The sequence below is a fragment of the Bombus impatiens genome, unplaced genomic scaffold, assembly GCF_000188095.3.
Source record: "Bombus impatiens unplaced genomic scaffold, BIMP_2.2 scf_0633, whole genome shotgun sequence".
NCBI classification, from domain to species: domain Eukaryota; kingdom Metazoa; phylum Arthropoda; class Insecta; order Hymenoptera; family Apidae; genus Bombus; species Bombus impatiens.
In genome coordinates this window covers 847,808-868,219 of record NT_177052.1, presented here as the reverse complement: position 1 = coordinate 868,219, position 20,412 = coordinate 847,808, and the positions used below count along the sequence as shown (strand labels likewise).

Here is a 20,412-nt window from a genome sequence, read left to right as displayed (position 1 = left end):
GTTGCCTTTGTGTGATAGAATCTTTGCAAATTTCCCTCTAAAAAATCAAATTTTTCAAAGAATCGAATTTCTGTTTTTTCAATTTTTTTTTCAATCTTCGTCCTATTGTTACAATGTTTAAAGTATTATAATCAAATATTCTATAACTACGTTCGAATATCATTATATTCTTTATTTATCTCCATATTGGATATTGATGACTGAATCATGCCGCCGGCATATTGCATCGTAGGGTGGTAACAAGACGATATTGATCCCACAAAGGCCCCAGTTCGAATCGAATGTCCGAACAAGTTACGTGTCCTGGCACGAGCAACATTTTGGTCGCCTGAAAATGTGGTAACTTTCAGGTTACCTGAAATATTAGCGCACCCTCGATTATATCTCAATTTCCGTGTTGAGAATAATGCGACTGGGGATATACGACTGGCCAGTTTCCCTTCGGCTCGACGAGAAATATGTGAGTACTATGACGTTCTTATGAAGGTAGTAAAGTTGTTTCAACTTGTAGTACTCCATAGGATACATTTTATTATATCATTTTTACTTTTAGTTGAGCAATTATTAGAATTAACTTCATTTTATCCTGTTTTTTATTTTGGACTCTAGCGACTTATTATGTTTCATCTCCACCCTTTTGTTAGTTTTACTATGGTGTGTAAAAATAGAACTATGCTTGTATCTGTATTCAATAGTATTTTTATGCCATAATAATTTTTACGTATCTCTTAATTCGCAATTTAGTCCGTAATTGCTGAAGGATAGTGTCTATCCAGTTTATGAAAGGACAGACTATGAAATTTATTTCACGGATTCCGCTACATGAATCTTTCAGTGACATTGCTATACATATTTTCTTAATTAGGGCTTTATAATATACTGTTTCACGTATTCCCTAATTTTCTTCTTGAACTCGATCCAATTTCAAAGGATCAATTCATCCAATTATTAACACGGATTTGGATTGGCCGAATTTGAAAAAAATATCAGAATTCCTCCAGAAGCATTGATAATTTCTGCAATAAATAATTCGCATAGTCCATTCATGAAAATTTCTTCAGTTTCTTCGACAAGTTTTCCTTAATAATTTTCCCCAATATTCCATAATTTTTCTCGTATTCTTCCAACTTTCACCAATTTTTGAACTTTTTCCTAACTTTTCATAATATTTCTTACTTTCTCCTAAAATTTTCCGTAAAATATTTATATATAGTCTGCTGAACATTATATACAGTCTACTACAATTATCCTTCTCTAATTTTATCCCGTACCGTAGTAAAATAATTTTCTGATTCTGTTCAATGTTATTTAAAAAATGTTATCTAAGAAAATGTTATCTAAATGTATAATCATTTTAATCGTTCGATTCCCGACAAAATCATCCGAAATAGAAGATCAAAGGGAAAGAACAGGTAACGTGAATGATTGCGTAATATTATTTCACCGATAGAATGGAACGGTAGTACAACCGGTAGGGTGTTATCCTCTAAGCTCAATTAACAGTTAAACTCAATTTGAAACGCGACTCTGGTTTTGTAGCGTAGCCAGCGTGTGACGCTAGTTGAATCGTCGACGTTGTCGACGACGACTCCGATCTGTCCGTCCATCTATTCCTGGCAGTGTGCTACTCGCCTTCGTCAGGCTCCTTTCTAGCTGACGAGCTACCACGATTGTCCTGTCCGTGTACTTCCGTCTGGAGCTACCACCACGGAAGTCCTGGATGCCTCTATTTGAAAAGTGTAACACAAAATGATCAAACATTATAAGAACGTATCGTAATCTGCCAATAGAGTAAAACGTGTGTAAAAAACAATGAAAGAAACTGTGGTGTGGACTTTGTATCGTCTCAGTGTGTGGAAAAGTACTCCGAAATGAAATATCCAAAATTCTGCCCCTCTTCTCGCTTCTAAATTAATTTCATACCTTGATTGAAATTTTAAATAAATATAAATAAATAAACATTTAAATAAGAATTATTGAAATTATCGTTCGATCGGTGTGAAACGCGCGGTGGTAGAAATTTGTCAGGTAACAGGAAGCAATGGGATCGAAGGTATGTAACGTTGATGGGACTTGTTGAGGGTCGAGATGTGGTGATCGTGGTTTCAGCTCAAGAGGATAAGTTGGTATTGTGTGGCAATTGGCTATTCGACAGAGTCTTATTTGTTGGCAATTAAGGCGCAAAAGCCCGCTCATCGAAAATCAGGCAGCAGTCATAAAAATAAATCAAACCTAGCGAGAAAACTGGGTTGATCAATCGCATTCTGCTATGTCTTCAAAAATTGACAAACTATCAGTAACATAGCTTCATTCTGTATAGAAATGTTCGTAAAAAATTTCTCCAAGACATAGACCTTGAAGAACATCGTATTTCATACGTTGTTGACATAAAGCGTTTAAAATGTCTAAAAATTTATTGCAGCCCAAATAACACGATTTCAAATTAATTAAAGTAGAGAAAATTATAAGTATGTTTCGTTTAAATTGTATGGTTTGCAAAAATTGAATGAAAAATAATTATAGTTAGAAGATCTTTCGGTAGATTCTAGATATTTATATATATATGTATGTTTCTTGGAATTTTCATGTTATAATTAGAAGGTCAGTGGAATCTCAGACTAAATTCAATTCCATGTAGCTCGAAGTACATTTTTTTCGCTGTCAAAAAATTTCCAATTTCTCAGTGAACTTTTTGGCCGTTTGCTCAAACGCGTAATAACTTTGATATCGACGATCAAGAACCTTTAATACGAAATTTAGAATTCGTTGTCAATCGACAACTGTTTTAAAAGGTTGTTGCTGAATGTTTCGCATACCCTTCTTTAAAATTCATGCTGAGGTCAAGCTTTCCACAGACAGTGTATATTTTCGAAACATGCAATAGCATCAAAAAATAAACCCGATTCTATGCAACGCGAAGTCGATTCAGTTTGCCAAAACTTTACACGAATTCTTATTTTCTACCGTTTTTAAAATTTCCCAAGCTTCTCTGGAAAACTTTTGCAATTAGAGATTGTCTTAAATTTTCCACCGGTATTGGGCAACAATAATTATTCATAGTTCGGCGAAACGAGCGCGATTCGATTTACCAGAACGCTTTACATGAATTCTCATTCGTTTCTGCTTTAAAAATTGTTAAAATTTCTCTAAAAAATCTTTGGAATTAACGATAACATTCCACCAACGTTAGCAACAAAAATCATTCGCGATTTGGCGAAACGAGCGCCATTCGATTTACCAAAACGCTTTACGCGAATTCTTATTCATTTCTGCGCTCAAAATTGTTAACATTTCCCTGAAAAATCTTTGTAACTAACGATAATTCGTAACATTTCGCCAACATTAGATAGCAATAAAAATCATTCATGGCTCAGCGAAACGTCCTAGAGGCATCCGTCTCCGAAATTAATTCCTGTTCCCGTAGCAAAATAAATCCGGCTTGTACGTGGGCGGTCGAATTTAGACGAACTTGCATAATGCATCGTGAAAATCGGGACTGGCCACGAAGGACGGGAACGTCGACGTCGGCGTCGTAGGCTATCTACGCGTGCCTCCTCCGGTCAATGAGCTAATTGCCGTGGTATATCAATTTTCATTGGGCGCAATTGTGCGAACACACGAATACGCATTGTGGTTGCACTTGTCCCGTGGGTCGCTTCAAACAGGATACGGCATAGTTTCCCTTTGTGCAGATTCATTGTCTTGTTTTCGCGTTTTCCATTGGTCAGCCAGTTAACCGAGTGACCAATGAGTACGCCAGATCTTCGGTATTTAAATTGCCGCCGTGCACGGCGTAGAGAAATGGGCGAAAGAAATGTGAGACCGCGAGCAAATGTCGTGCATCTTTGTTCCGTTTCAGATTGAATTGTAATTTGAATGGGAAAGGAAATTGCTCTTCCTTTTTATTTAATGATTGGCTTCTGTCGATGACCTTTCGGATTCGTTGTACGGTCCCAAAAAAATTTTAATCGTATTAATCGAATTTATATTATCTAGATATGTTGAAATTTTCTTGTAACTGCGTAACGTTATAATTAAACCGCGGATTTTTATGTAAATTTGTGTCTTTACGAACACGATTAGAAACGTAGAAACAAAATAGAGCGCTTCTTCACCCTCTAAATATCGTCCTTTACCTGTATACAGGGTGGTTGGTAAGTGGTGGTACAAGCGGAAAGGGGGTGGTTCTACGCGAAAAAAGAAATCGAAAATATAGAATAAAAATTTTTCGTTTCGATCTCACTGTAGATTTTTAAAAAAATTTAAAAAAAAGGAAAATTAAAAAAAGAATTTTTATTCTATATTTTCGACTTCTTTTTTCGCGTAGAATCACCCCCTTTCCGCTTGCACCGCCAGTTACCAGCCACCCTGTATATTTAATTGGATTTTGAGATACAAAAGAGTCAAAAGTATTCGTATAGTTGATTTCCTGTAGAGATAAAAACGGAAATATTACCTATGTTATTAAATATATTCAAATATATTTAACTGCATATTATATACAGACATTTAATCCGCAAATAGCATATAATATCATCAATCAATAACATCTAAGTCAGTAAGATAAATATTATTCCCGCTCTAAGGCTTGATCAAGCCAAAAGGGCCAATGTTAGGAGAACCACAAAACGCGTACAAATAAATGGAATCTCATTGTCAGAGTCAATCGGTCTTGGCAACCACTAGTATGCGACGATGTTAAAGGCTATGGCCCAGTTTTTCTGATTCTCAGTGAGTCGCTGGTCCAAACGGATTTTCTATCTCTCTTTTATATTCCTCCCTTTCATTAGATATAATCAGTTTCGAAGAGACTCTTCTCTGTTTAAGCCAACGACGAAGTATCTTGATCGATTCACCAAGTCTTTTTACTACATTGAAGAAGAAGTTAGATAATTCAATTTGATGATTGAAAAAGATTTTGCAACTGTCGCGATGAACGATTCTCTGTAAGTAGCAAAGGAGAAACAACTATTTTGGTCAGAAGTCGTCGCGTTGACGACGTTCTTTTCAAGAGGTCGATCGAGAGGAACGCGCTAAAAAAAGAGTAACCTTAGAAATTTGTCTGCTACAAGACGAGCAGAACGAATGATTTACAAGTGATGCTTACGCAATGGAAAATCCAGAAAAATGTGGAATATAAGTGGTATCAGAGTAGATTCTGCGTTACCGGATTGCGGACTGAGAACGACGAGGTGAAGATTAAATATAAACTTAGCGAAAAACTCCTGATAAAAAATTGTTAACTCTCCGTGGTAGAAACAATTTTTTTTTTATCGCATTATAAATGGTTAATTTTAAGGTAATTCCTATTAATGCTCGAAATAACATCAATAGCTTTCTATAAATAACAAATTCGATTGCCTGGCAATGATCCATCGAAGATTAAATATAAATTAATCTGAAAGTTTGTAATATCGAATTATTAAATATGAATTAGTTGAACTAAACATATGGAACGATTTTTTGGAATAACTTCCTTCGTCTGAAATTTAATAAATAGTTTTATAATAGCCCCTTATAAGAAATAAATGCGATTGGATTATTATAAAAATGGTATCTGGAAGATTAAGTAGAAATCTTATAAAATAAAAAAATAAAAATATTTCAGAGGCTGAAAAATTCTGATATTCACTTTTTGCGTATGAATCAGTTCTAAAGATATGGAACCGTTTATTGGAACAAGTTACTTGAAATAAAACTAAAAATATATGAAGTCTTCTATAAGTAACTCCATTTGATTATACAGACGGCTTATTGAAGAGTACATATAAATTAACTACATTAAATATAAAAATATTTCAAAAATATGAAACATCTATTGAAATGAGATTAGATTTTATGATTGATGAATGAATAAATTATGATTGATGATGAACAGTTTCATAAAGAATTCATCGAGATTTCATAGATCATTGATAAAAAGTTCATGAATTATACATTTAGAAGTTACAAATAATAATGGAAATAACAATAAATTATGTATAGACTGAGATTTAAATTCAAGATGACCATCGTTATTCAGCACAAGTTTTAATTATTCTTTTGTCTGGTCATACCACTTCCGAACCACTTTCTAAACAGGAAGGTGCATTTGTAACTCTCCATTTCGCTGAGTAATTAATTAAATGGACAAATGTAGCCGCTCTACATACTGGAATTAGGTCAATGCCGTGAGAAACATCACAGAGTTTCTCCATAAATTTCATCATATACCATTGGTAACTAAAACTAATATCCAAATTAATCTTTGATTTCGAAACCAAACTGCAGGTATGCAGTTAATCTCCAAAAATTTGTAAATCAAGATCTATTTTAAGACCACTAGATTGAAATAAAACTATCTATCTATCTGTTTAGTTAATTTCCAGCGAATAATCGAATTTTGTTATACCGACTTCGAAAGAATAGGCAGGAAGCTATCTCAATTCAATGAGTACGTATTTTTTCTTATTCCATCGTTTATAATACTTATTTCTGTTACTATTTACTCGTCCTATGTTTACAAAATCTTTCAAAGGCAAGGAGATAATACAAATTTTATGTTTCGAAGTCTTCGTCAATGTTCGTTAATGTTCCACGATTTCGTTTTTCAAGTAACTAATTTTATCAATATATGTTATGCTGTTTATTTATCTCAGCCATTTAGCAAGTATTGATAAATTTAATAAATTCGGATTTGCAAAATCTTCTAAACACAAAAAAGCCATTGATATTCCATTATCTGTACTTCTATATTATCTTTGCCTTTCTTCAAACAACGTCCACGTTCTCGTAAGTTGGACTAGATACTACTCTTCGATTATGCATACTGCATAAGCGCGCCCGAATAAATATACGTAGCACCGATAACAAAGGTCGCGGTCGTCGAAGTTCATCATCGGCCAACAATGTACTAGCATACGCTACGATTCTTGCTTTTTAGAGCAGTTCGATACTCGTCGTGTGTGCAGCTCTTTCGAAACTTTGCCGATCCTCGAGCATCCGTATCGACCCTCCTATTCTACCAAAGGCATCTCAATCCAAAATGGAATAGTAAATATTTCGTTATTCTTCGAGCATTTACATATAATTATTAAACTGCAGATTTTTACACAATTTTATATTTTCATTTCATTGAAGAAATTGAATCTAAATTGGAGCCTACTAAATATCATAACAGATTTATTATTAAAAATTGAAGAAGCTTGCGTCCCACATTACGACTGGACATTAGAATTTTACAAGATTGCAAGATTTTCAGAACTTACATATTAAAAAATTTTCGTTATAAATTATAACGTAATGTAACGTCACAAGACTTTCATAATATATCGAATATTTTATATATTTTTGTATGTTTTGTATACGTCTACACTTTCAAATTCCCTATAAATGCATAAATATCCGTAGTCTCTTTATAATATTCATCTGTACCTTATCCCAATCTGTACGTGATTATAAATCTCTACCATTTGTACAGCGAGTGGTCATTCTAATTCAAAGATGAAAGTGTCAATAAGAGGAAGTGAGGTCTCGATCGAGTGTCAGTGTATAAACTATATTGTTCTTGGCTGACAGTTTGTTCGTTCTTTCGAAATCGTGTTTCGACATCGTTTAAGAGGAAACCTTGACAGTTAGTCGTGGCAATGAATGAAAGATTTTCTTCGAACAGACGGTGCACAGAAAGCTCGGACGAATCGATGTTTACATCAGGTGTTGAATGTATAAAAGTGTAGCATGTCGTGATACGTGATATTGGTTTTGTTCTTTGAAAGTCATCTAGAAGTGAAGTTTAACGAGATGAGATAGTATAGTGTTGAAAAATAAGAAAATGGTGAGCACCAACCCACCCCTGGGGGTGGCCACGCTGAATCGGGGAAGGAACACTTTCCGTGGCGTGCCCAAAGCGGAAATCGAGCGCAGAACCAATACTCTGCTTCAGGCTATGACGGTGAGTCTATTCGGTGATGATTTCGGTTTGTTGATAGAAATATTAAATAGGATGGTGGTATGTCATACGTACTGAAAATTTTGTGGTTTATATGATATAATGTATCATACAAATTTCACAATGTTTGACGGTAGAATTACTAACTTGATATACTAAAAAAATATATCACATATAAATAATTATAATAAAAGTGGTGTAATACAAATAGATAGGTACATAAGTATAATTCCGTGTCAATAAAGGTCAACGCTAATCTTATATAATATATTTTTATATCAATTAGCGAAATGTGAAATCTACGCTAATTTGCAATAAATAATTATCAAGTATAAAAAACTTCCAACTTGCAACGAGGATCTGTAAACCTGTACGAGTCTCGCAATTTTGTAAATCTGAATAAATATCATAACGTAGAATAAAAGCTTTTTAGAAGCAATAAGAAGCTTTAAATTTTGCAAAGTTTACAACCTTGCAAATCTTCCTGTAAATTTTATTGCATAATATATTTGTTAAATTAAACAGTTTGATTTTTAATTCATTACGTAAAAAGAGAAATAATTTTCTCTGCATGTAAAAAGAAGAACGGTGAAAATAAAGTGGTTTTGAACTTATGCGCAGTTCATTACTCAACTATATCTGAATATTTGAAGGTGCCACTAATAAAAAGTAAACAAAATTGTTCACACAATACGTATCTGTTCGTTGCCAATCATTTGCTCGATTGAAGCATGCGTTTGATGCTCCGGCTGAAGAACTTTGAACTGTGAGTATATCGTACCACGAGCGATGCTTCGACAAACGACTAGCAGCTAAAATCTCCTCGCTGTGTCTTATCAACGCATCTTGTGACTAGCAGATGGTACAATTATGTGTGACGTAAATCGATTGCACATTGTTCTTACATTATTTAATTATCAACATTTGTAAACCAATTGAGGTTATTTACTGATGTTTACGATATGTTTGAGAAGTAATTGCCCTTCTATTTACTTCTAAATACTTGTGTAACTTATTAATTTATTTTTTACAAAAGATTCGATAGAAATGTGTCCCATTTTATTAGATTGTGTAATATGTACTTTCATTCGCGTATCGGTTTTGTGGAATATTATAGATATTATTATATTACATATGTCAGCTGCAATGGACAATGATGTATTAAGTGATACAGAATGTCTATAATTGTGCCATTTAGTGACAGTAATAGAGAGAAAACGAATATTATCAATGTTTAGTAAAAGAATTTCTTATTATTGTTACATACAATGATGATACCACAAGGGAAGAAGAAGTCACATTTTATCTTTTTGCACCGAGTATCTAGATATTAAAATATTATGTCCTGTCCACTCCTCTGTTAATAGTTATATCTTTGACCTTAGTTTATAACGTTTGATATTACTGTAGATTGAGGAGCTCTATGCTGCTTTGGTGTTCATGACCCAACACCAAGTCGGTTACGACGTTTCTAAAGAGTGTGAATTGGAAACTCTGTTGAACTACCTTCAAAATGCGTTCAAAGTCGACAACGACATGCACGAGAGAGTTTTGCACGAGACGAAAAACATGGAGGTAAGAATTTCGTCGCCAATTCCAATTCCACGTGTCAATGTTTCAACAAATTATAAAATTGTAAGTCACTTATTTATAATTTATATAGCCACCGGAAATGCATTTGAACGTCGAAGTGATCGAAGCCAAAGAACTTGTGTCGAAAGATTCTAATGGTAAAAGCGACCCTTTCTGCGCCCTTTACCTCGAATCTGCTCCCACGAGGAGGTACAACACTGCCGTGAAAACATCCACACTGAGCCCAGTGTGGGAGGAACACTTCGAACTGTGAGTTGACAGACGTATGTTTGTTTAAAGTGAAGTTTAAGAAAATGTTGTTTGACAAAAATCACGCTTTTTCGTTATATGAATCGTCCAGAAAGCATACATTGGAAGAGTAGAGAAATAATAATATTACGAATATCGTTTATTAAAATTTACCTTAATTTACCCATTTATTAAAAATACTAGAAATTTACGACTATTCATTCCATTTTTTATGATAAATAACCTTGCGGATATACGCGATTTCTTTTTTGAGAAGTTGGACGCTAATCATGTACTGTAATAATTAAATTAATATTAGCATTATGTAATACATATTGCAGTATTATCATTATTTTCATGAATAAATAATCAAATATTTGAAATAGTGCTGAATTTTAATTCATAGGCCAATAAAGTATAAAATATTAAGGTGAAATATAATATAAGGTATTAGAATCTATTAGATTAAATTTCGGCACTGTGATGCATAAATTGTAATATAACTTCAATCATGATTTCTTGTAGCCCTCTAGACGACCCAGAAAACGACGTACTGTATCTAGAAGTGTGGTAAGTTCATAACGAAGACTGTAATCGGAGTAAAATTTGTTAACAACATGTTTAGATATGATCTTTTTATTCCTCGATTTAAAGGGACTTCGACGCTGCTGAAACAGTTCCTGAGAAAATGAGTAAAGTAAAAGACGTGAAGGGTGTTCGAGGGCTGGTAAAACTAGCGAAGGAAATTGCTGTTACTGCCACTACCGGTTGCCATGATAACGAATTTATCGGTCGCTGTAGGATACCTTTGAAGGTACATAAAATAATCAAACGTCACTATCATTATTTAACTTCTACTCTCAGTTTGCTTAAATTCATCCTCTGATTTGTCACTAAAAATCTAGTTTAACTGCCAGTAGTCCAGAGCACTAAATATGTAGGAGTTTTACCTACTTTCTTTTTTAAATCAGAAACTACTTGCTAAAAAAATGTTAACTAGAATTCAGATCGTAAGAAGCTTTAATCTTCATATAATGACAGATCAAGAACAATTTCGTTTCACAGAACTATTGCATTCCTTAGAATATTCTTCACATAATTTACATTAAAGTCTACTACAGATGAATTTCTCATAACATATCAATTCTTATTAGTGCATTAATAAATCATGAATCTACTAAGATTGATTTCTCGTTCAATATCAGGACATACCAACAACAGGCCATACAATGTGGTATTCCCTCGAGAAGAAGAACAAATCAAAACGACGTGGTGTAGTGAAACTAAGGCTGGCCTTCAGTGCCGAGCACAATGCACAGGTGGCCGCACAAGAGTACAGACACCTGATCAGGGTGCTATTGTTATACGAAATAGAGACCCAGAAAATAGAGAAATACTGTTGGTGCGGTCGATGGTCAGCGCCAGCGGAAGTTCTTCTTCTTCAGCACAGTGCTCAACGTGGTTTACTAGCCAGAAACGTGACGCTAGCTCAATGGATAGAATATTCAAGGATCCATCAAGAACATCCGTTAAACTTTATTGTCTTCAATAAATTAGCGATCGACCTTCTGAGGCCCATGGAGAATGGTCTTTTCTCGGCAGACGAAACAAGATTATTTTGGGACGCCACGAAGAAGTTGTTATACTCGTGTCTGAACAGTATTCGCAAGATCAGGAGGCTCACGATTGGAGACAAGAACGCCATGACACAGTTGTCCGCAATTTTGGGGTGATTATTAATAAACTATGTGAATCCTAAGTACAGAATTTCCGTGTTAACTGGTCGTAGCTTGGGATCGTATCTGATCAACTATCAAGGAAAATAGAATTCTAGAGAATTGGTGTATTTTGTTTGCATTGAATGCAAATGAAGTAAGAATCTAGTTAAAAAATTTTAGAACAGTTGCTATATTAGCTGCAAATTGGAAAAAGTTTAATACATAATCTACGTTAAACGTTAAAGTTTTGCTAGAAATAGAAGATGCTCTAAGATTATTAACCAGAACCTTACGTAATATCTCACGCAATACTTCACGTAGAATCGATTCAAAATCTGTTCAAACAATTCTTACAGAATACTCGTTTATACAAAGAGATTAAATTTATTCTTTATTATCACAATTTAAAAGAGAATTTTAAGAGCTGCAATTGATATGATTTTAAGAAATAAAATTATCAGATAATCTAAGAAATTACAAGCGTGTACCAATGTAAAGAATAAGAACAGCAATAATCAGCTAGCGAAGATATTACTGTATTTGTGTTTAAAAGTTTATGAAAACAGTCAATATTCGAGGTTCTCAAAGCGAATTTTTCTCTTTCATTAGAATTCTGTCGTCGATTTCGTCCCTTAAAGTGCCTGAAGACATTAACCTATTCCCTGCAAAAATGTATCCCTGGTTTCCAGACCCTGACGAGACACTAAGTGTCCTTCAAGCTTTAGAGTACACTGTTGAACAGGGTGGTATCGAATGGTGAGCGTTTGTACAATCTTAAGAAAACATTAAAACTTATAAATAGCGAATTAAATAATTGTACATTTTATTTCTATGGTATTTTAGGTTTGACCATATATTGAATAATAATTTCCCGGAAAACGAATCGGACGAAGATGCGCTGAAGTATCACATCAAAGTGATTCAACTTGTTAGAGCAGATTTACAAAATGCTATTGATAATTACGATAGGCTGTTCATCAAGTGAGAATTAAAAATCTTTTAGACAGAATTCTAGCATGATGTTGAATATTGTTTGAAATTAATTTCATTGTAATTTCAGGCGAATTAATTTTCCTTATGCAAGATGTCTGTACATGATGTACGAGAAGAGGATCAGTGATATATGTATGATTGTTATAGAGGATGTCTGCGGCAGGTTGAAGAGAATTGAAATTGAAAACGCCGATGTGGAATTAAATTTGGGAACGACTTTATTCGAACTGTATCTTGCGTTGCAGAGATACGTTATGTAAGTCGTTATGTGTTCTGTGTATAATTTTTTAGCTACCAATATTCTAATATTCAGAAATAGCTATAAAATATAATTTTCTTTTAGCCTTGGTCAAGTGCTATGCGCCGAAGGGCAGCTGGAAGGGATGAAAGTACAGACTTACCATAACTGGTTCAGAGCTGGTGTGGCACATTGGCTCGATATAGCGGTGTACAAGGCCCTGAAACGAATAGACAGAGCCGTGGAGTTTGACACGTTGCAAGCAGTCGATAACTCCGTCCAATATAGCTCAAGTGCCGTGGATACATTAACGATATTCTACCAAATCAAAGTCTTTTGGACACAACTCGCATGGCCGGACACGGAAGGCTCTTACACTTTCATTGCCAAAATTATAGACGTAAGTCCATAGAGAACGACTTTTTGATTGAAAAATTTGGGATATTTATTTCTTATTTTGCTACATACGTGCATATCTTAAGATCCAGATATAATCCAAAATCCATATTAAATTGTACTGGCAATCCTAGCTCTAATTTTTTAATATTACTTATGTTCGTGGGAAGTGATTCAAACTTCGTCTTTCTTATTACGAAATAAAAATTTCACAATAATTCTACTATGGAAAATACATTTGATACCTATACATGTAATATACCATAGATATGCAGATTCTTTTCTCAGAAAACTCCTAAACTGTACGAGTTAATTGTATCTTAGTATAGCTATTAATGAAAGAAAAGTGCAAACTTTGAAAATATTTCTATTTCCTGAAAAATATATCGCATTACATATTTTTAGGATATCTGCAAATGTTCTATCGCATACGCAGATAAAATGGCAAAGAAGGCGGAATTGACCACAGAATTGGAACAGTTGTCAGAAAGTAGCGTGTACGAAAGGAAGTTCTCCGTATCAACGGCGTGGTGTTTCGCGATCAATAATATCGATTACATTAGAACGTCAATTGCGCCATTAGCCAACGATCTAGGACTTCAGAACATCGTGGATGAGCTAGCGGAAAAGAAAACCCAAGAAGACGCAGACAGATGTAAACAGACGCTTCAGCTGATCATCGATAATGCCACTGACACTGTTAAAAACAAGATTATAGAACTTTTACAAGTCGTCGCGGATAAGATGTCTCCTGCCATGAACAGGTAATTATAGCAAACTTTTCACATTTTATGTAATCCCAATTATCGAAACTTATAGGATAAACGGTTCATAGATTCGGTAATTTTTCTCCCTGTCTATTATTTTACGTTCCATACATATTTTACGTCCATAGTTCACATTCATATAAATGGATTTAATTAAAAAAATTTAACTAAAACTTCGTTCCATTAAATGAGGTTCTACTGTATTTAATTTCTCATTAATTGTTACCTTTATAATTTGGATAAAGGTATCTCATGGAGGGGGCAGAGTTGATAGACGCGACCAGCAATACCATGGATCGACTTCTACAGTATCTTGATAGTAACTTATCGACGTTGCACGATCATCTTAATGAAGACAATTTTGAGAGGATCTTGCATGTTATTTGGGACACGCTATCGGAAAGCTTATATCAATTAGTACATAATAACCTAGAGGTACTAGAAACTATTCTTCGTCATTCTTTTATTCTTTTTTCTCCAATTATTTTTCCCTCTTTAAACAATCTTGCTCTTATATAAATAGCAAGAAAATGGTTTTTAGTAATTTGCGTATCGAAAAAGTATGAAAGCTGAAAATCTTTGCATTACAGAGAAGAAGGCCACCATCGTTTTATTCGAACCTCCATCGCACTCTGCATACCCTCATTCGATATTTTAATGTTGGAGCTGATGAGACAGCGAACGTGAAAGTTCTGGAAAAGATCGAACACCTTCTGGAGCTCCACGGCCTGGAGACAGCTGAGCTGATACATCGTTACCATCAGGAACGAATAAAGGAACAGAACGAGTTAGAAGAATCCGAGTACGGACAGATCACCGTAAAGGCCCAGTTCGTGGATAATTCATTGAACATTCAGATATTGAACGCGAGGAAGTTACGACCGGTCGACAGTAACGGTAAGAGAAGAAAAATTGACATTATTTTCTAAAGAACATTTGAATTCGAAATTACAATTTAAGGCATGAATGTTAAAAACAATATTTTAGACGAGACATAATTTATTATACACTTTTTAATTTCTACGGGTGGTTCTGATGAAGCGAAAAGTGCGATTATCTTTGGAATTCATAGAATACAAAAGAGTTTGATTTGAAACTTAAATATTGTTTCTACTGTACGACGTCTTTTTGATAACCAAATATTTTAGCAAATCAATTGTCACAGATGTATCATATAGAATGTATAAAAATGTTGAATGATTTATTCGTAGAAAAGTTAATGCTATAAATAATTGTTACCGATGATATATTCATTATCTACAGACGGAATACATAGAAAACTATAATGTGCATTTAAAAATTACAAAGCAGACGTAATTAATTCATGAAAAATTCTTTACTGTAATATTTGTAACTTGTCATCTACAAAATTAACTGTACATAGGTCAAGTACCTTTTATTTCTTTATTTAGTTAGAAAAAGAAATTTATTAAGAGAATTTCTTTCAGAAATTTTGCAAAACCGTTTAATTAAAAAATGATAATCGCATCAGTCGTTTTATGAGCATCACTCAATACGTTATACCGAATCATCAAAGAGAAGCAGAATTGCACACGTCGATAGACAAAACGCAAAGCTCCATCATCGACGTAAATTGAACTTAGATTTTCATTTTGTAGCTCGTTAACGTTTGCTTGTTTCACTGTACATCGGTTACGGGAATGAGCGGGTGGTTCGCGACAAAGAGAATGACCTTTTCTTTCGATTTTGTAGGCGATTTGGTAGGCAAGGTGTCTACTCTCAAGCACAAGCTTCATACAAAATCTAAACAAAGACTGAAAGAAGGGAAGACAAGTATGTAAACCGTGGATGTCAAATAAAGAAATAAACCAAAAAAAAAAAAAAAAACACGCTCTTCCTCATCACTGTTAAAATTAGAATCTCTCATGCCTGCCCTCGCAACAATTAGACTTACAGATTTGCATGAACACGGCTGACCAAACTGTTATATTACATTTTCTGTTACTATGTATTTGTAACTAGAGAATGTACGAGTATTTTAGCATATCGAATAATTTCCCTAAGTTAGAAACATGGAATTGATCACGAGTGATGCAAACTTCTATAAGGTTCCAAACATAACAAATAATTTAAAAGTTATTTAATGAATGTTTAACCGTTGTAAAATGGGTGTTTTTTCGTTTGTTATGTCATATTAAATTGCTGCATAAGTTCTGTGTATGTTCATCAGAGTAGATTTACAAATTCGATTTACTACATTTATCCGTAAATCCTTATATCTTTATTTTATAAATACCATTTTATAAATACGAAACACCATTCTCATAAAATGATTTTATCGTAAATTGTATATTTGAAACTGTTTTTCTTGTCAACTTGTCTTCTTATCTTCAGAAACAGATATTACTTTGTCTTCAACCTAATAAAAATCCTTCTGAGTGGATGATTATTGACGGATCTGAATGGAGAATAGTGAGAATAGTTTATGTCGATTTACATAGCGATATTATATTTATTATAACATTGATAGCGTGTTTATATGAACGAAACGACGAAGAAAATTTATGCAGCAATTTAATATATTAAATGTTGTTGACACTGTGGAACCTCATAGACAAAAGACCCATCAAGAATACAGACAGTCACCTTTCATCGTGCATGAGCCTATATCGGGGTCTTTCTGGTGTTTCGAAAGAACAACTTGAAAATACTGTTCTGTCTATCTTCCAGGTAGTTGCGATTCATATGTGAAGGTGAAGCTACTTCCGGAGGAAAAGTTCGCCGACGTAAAATTGCCTAAAACGCATGTGCAAAAGGAAAACCTCTATCCGCTGTACGACGAAATTTTCAACATGTGAGTAATAGTCAACCTTTTTTTTTTCGATAGAGAATGGATCGTTGGAAACATTACATGTAAATATTATATTATATCTGCCCATAATAGATGTATGTATAATACGTAGAAATATTAAGAGAATTGAATACATAAACAAGATATAGATTGTGGATGAAAATATTATATAAACAGAGGAGAGTTGAGAAAAGTATAAAATTAAATTTCTTCATCCGTAGTTTATTTTTCAAGAATATCGATTTTGAGAATCTTACTTACATAGATGATATATAGTTTATCGAAAGACAAGAAAAATATCAAACGTTCTAATATCAATGTGACATTTTGGTAATACCAATTTAACGATTCACGTATTGAGTTAAATTACGTATCTCGTAAAATTAACAATTCCTTCATTTTTATTCATTTAGATATTGGACATCAGCATCAGTTAGATATTGGGAGCGTTGCTTCGTTGTCGTATGACATAGAAAATAATTTCAATCGCTTTTCTTACAAGCGATAGGCATTATTTTCGTTCAGCCTTAGAACTAAGCTTCGATAAGAACTCTGTCGCCTGATTGTCTCCCTTTCTGTGTTCTAACGCTTGAATTACGTCCGTACCTGAACATAGAACAACAATCAAAATGTAAGAGATAAAAGTAGATTAGATAAAGGCAATTAGTTGGTTATGATTAGAGGAAAAGTAAAGAAAACCTACTTTTCCTTGTAGGACGTGAAAGATTCAAGTGAATTTGGTCGAGAGACTCGATTCCTTGATCTGGTCCCGTTTCAGGAATTTCGCTGAATGGTAGGAAAGCCTCTGCCATGAATCTCGATCGAAGAAAATCTTTGTCCTTTAGTTCGAAAACTACGATTGCGTTTTCTGTGGCTCTTTGTTCGCTTGTTAGAGGTCTGAAAGTATTTACATTAATTAAATCGGAAATTTTGGAAATGAATAACATTTTGGAGAATAATAATATGGTGTTTTTGAAATGTTATAAAATTAGGCGAAAGGTGGTCTGTTATGGAAAGGGAAGTAAAATATGTAAAAATTAAAATTTTTGTATTCAAAGTTTACTTTTCATTTATAAACGTACTTATACAGGGTGGTTGGTAACTGGTGGTACAAGCGGAAAGGGGGTGATTCTACGCGAAAAAAGAAGTCGAAAAAATAGAATAAAAATTATTTTTTTAATTTTTCCATCGAGACAACGATCTACAGTGAGATCCGTTATAACGAGACGTGATAAAGTGCACGCGTACCGAGCGAAAATTCAAAGTCGATTTTCTCGAAAACAAAGCCTCAAACGAAAAATTTGTATTCTATATTTTCGACTTCTTTTTTCGCGTAGAATCACCCCCTTTCCGCTTGTACCACCAGTTACCAACCACCCTGTATAAGTACGTTTATAAATGAAAAGTAAACTTTGAATACAAAAATTTTAATTTTTACATATTTTACTTCCCTTTCCATAACAGACCACCTTTCGCCTAATTTTATAACATTTCAAAAACACCATATTATTATTCTCCAAAATGTTATTCATTTCCAAAATTTCCGATTTAATTAATGTAAATACTTTCAGACCTCTAACAAGCGAACAAAGAGCCACAGAAAACGCAATCGTAGTTTTCGAACTAAAGGACAAAGATTTTCTTCGATCGAGATTCATGGCAGAGGCTTTCCTACCATTCAGCGAAATTCCTGAAACGGGACCAGATCAAGGAATCGAGTCTCTCGACCAAATTCACTTGAATCTTTCACGTCCTACAAGGAAAAGTAGGTTTTCTTTACTTTTCCTCTAATCATAACCAACTAATTGCCTTTATCTAATCTACTTTTATCTCTTACATTTTGATTGTTGTTCTATGTTCAGGTACGGACGTAATTCAAGCGTTAGAACACAGAAAGGGAGACAATCAGGCGACAGAGTTCTTATCGAAGCTTAGTTCTAAGGCTGAACGAAAATAATGCCTATCGCTTGTAAGAAAAGCGATTGAAATTATTTTCTATGTCATACGACAACGAAGCAACGCTCCCAATATCTAACTGATGCTGATGTCCAATATCTAAATGAATAAAAATGAAGGAATTGTTAATTTTACGAGATACGTAATTTAACTCAATACGTGAATCGTTAAATTGTATTATTACTAAAGTTTAAGACTATTTTACATCGTCACTATTTTTGTAATTAATTTATCTCAAACCATTTCATAAGAAAACTCGATACGTAAGAAGCATTTCTTAAAATCTTCAACATCAGACATAAAGTTACTTAAAGGATTTTTGTTATTTTAAATATTACGTTAACAGCTACAAATTTTGTAATTTATTAAAATCAATATTTTTAATTGTTCATGAGTCGATGCGTCGATCATTTTATCATATGAAATTAAATAAATTAGCTAGTCCACGAGGAACAGAATGCAAAGAAATAATGAACTATTTTTATAAAGTTTTCATAAGTATAGGTACGCTGTTGTTAACAGCTAATACCCATTTCTAGGCTGTGTATCGCTTCGAATATTAAACATCAAATGTATTTTCCTTCGCGAGACACGAAACGTCGCATTTCAAGACTAGGAAAACTGTAAGGCTGAGTAAGTACTACTTACGAGCAACATTGCTATTTACCATTAAGTCCAAAATACACGTAATTGCAATAAATACGAATCAAACGAGTTTCTGACAAGAAAACTATAAGAATAAGAAAAAATCAAAATGATGTTTGTAATATACGTGTAGATAGAATTGCTACTATGAATCGAACGCATATATGTTTTATACGATGTTGTTTACGATGTATGTATAACGAAAGTATATGTTTTATCTAGTATTATTATCTTTGTCGAATCGATCAATTCAGAAGGAAATCGCGGTCGAGAAATTTGTTATCGAGAAATTCTGAGTACTCTTTGTTTATCAAACTATGCTGCATTATATTGCGTATAATATCACGAAGTTTATAAAATATATAAAATGAAACTTGTTCAACATTTTTTATTATGCGTTATTCAAATTTGGGGAAATTAATTATGTTATTAGTTCAGGAAGTTATTTTATTCGCAGAATAGACAAAGAGTAATCATAATATTATTGTTTTAAATATTATCTATATTTGTACGCGAAGCAACTCAAAGTTACGAAATGTAATGAACGTTGAATAAATTATTAAAACATATTAACACGAGCATTGTTATTTTCGTGAGGGCTGCTTAAAAATTCTATAATACTCGACTAATTTCTCGAATTGTAACAAGTTATTATTAAATTCATCTGTTATTTACGAAAGGAATTCCACACTGTGCACGTGGTTAATGTTTTCTCGTTCCTCGTTCCTGTCTACGTGGAATGCGTTCTGTTTAAAATTACATGCACTTTATTCAGTTTGCGTGCTCGGCAACGCAGTTAGAATCGATTATTCTCTTGAATTCTGTTCGCAGAAATGTTAAAATTTCATTAGTTGCACTACAGAGGTCTACTATATCATCCGCTGCTCATAAAGATCTCAACAAAGATCCCCAATATTAAATATGTTCATCCTGATTTTTTAGAAATATTCTCCAGTTCCTTATATAATTCGTATTCTAATTAAAAATATTTATTTTCTTTGTATCAATGTATTTAAGTTTCATTAAAATAAAATTTTTCACGTTCTTTTCTATTTTAGTTTGTAATGGATAGATTATAACGAAGGATTTATTTGTGTTTATCAATTCATTTAAATAATAAATTTGATCAAAATGATTTA

At 33.5% G+C, this 20,412-nt stretch overlaps 1 protein-coding gene across 8 annotated transcripts in view; it reads left to right on the top strand.

Annotated features, from left to right (window-relative positions):
• The window catches only part of LOC100748538 (protein unc-13 homolog 4B), a 37,947-nt gene extending 18,105 nt beyond the window's left edge, over positions 1-19,842 (top strand). For 3 of the 8 annotated variants that reach the window (XM_012389072.3, XM_012389075.3, XM_012389074.3), the window contains 16 exons: positions 9,338-9,502; positions 9,591-9,769; positions 10,274-10,318; positions 10,403-10,562; positions 10,954-11,477; positions 12,076-12,222; positions 12,310-12,447; positions 12,527-12,715; positions 12,803-13,097; positions 13,499-13,857; positions 14,106-14,295; positions 14,451-14,757; positions 15,574-15,654; positions 16,552-16,675; positions 18,244-18,437; positions 18,535-19,497. In XM_012389072.3, coding sequence (XP_012244495.1) covers positions 9,338-9,502; positions 9,591-9,769; positions 10,274-10,318; positions 10,403-10,562; positions 10,954-11,477; positions 12,076-12,222; positions 12,310-12,447; positions 12,527-12,715; positions 12,803-13,097; positions 13,499-13,857; positions 14,106-14,295; positions 14,451-14,757; positions 15,574-15,654; positions 16,552-16,675; positions 18,244-18,437; positions 18,535-18,629 — 3,192 coding nt within the window. In that variant the 3' untranslated portion in view covers positions 18,630-19,497. Of the gene's footprint in view, positions 1-1,655; positions 2,054-5,865; positions 7,033-7,459; positions 7,931-9,337; positions 9,503-9,590; positions 9,770-10,273; positions 10,319-10,402; positions 10,563-10,953; positions 11,478-12,075; positions 12,223-12,309; positions 12,448-12,526; positions 12,716-12,802; positions 13,098-13,498; positions 13,858-14,105; positions 14,296-14,450; positions 14,758-15,573; positions 15,655-16,551; positions 16,676-18,243; positions 18,438-18,534 lie in introns of those variants that run through there. The other 5 variants (XM_012389078.3, XM_012389076.3, XM_024369639.2 and 2 more) reach the window with 5 other exon arrangements.
• Positions 19,843-20,412: the final 570 nt, after the last annotated feature.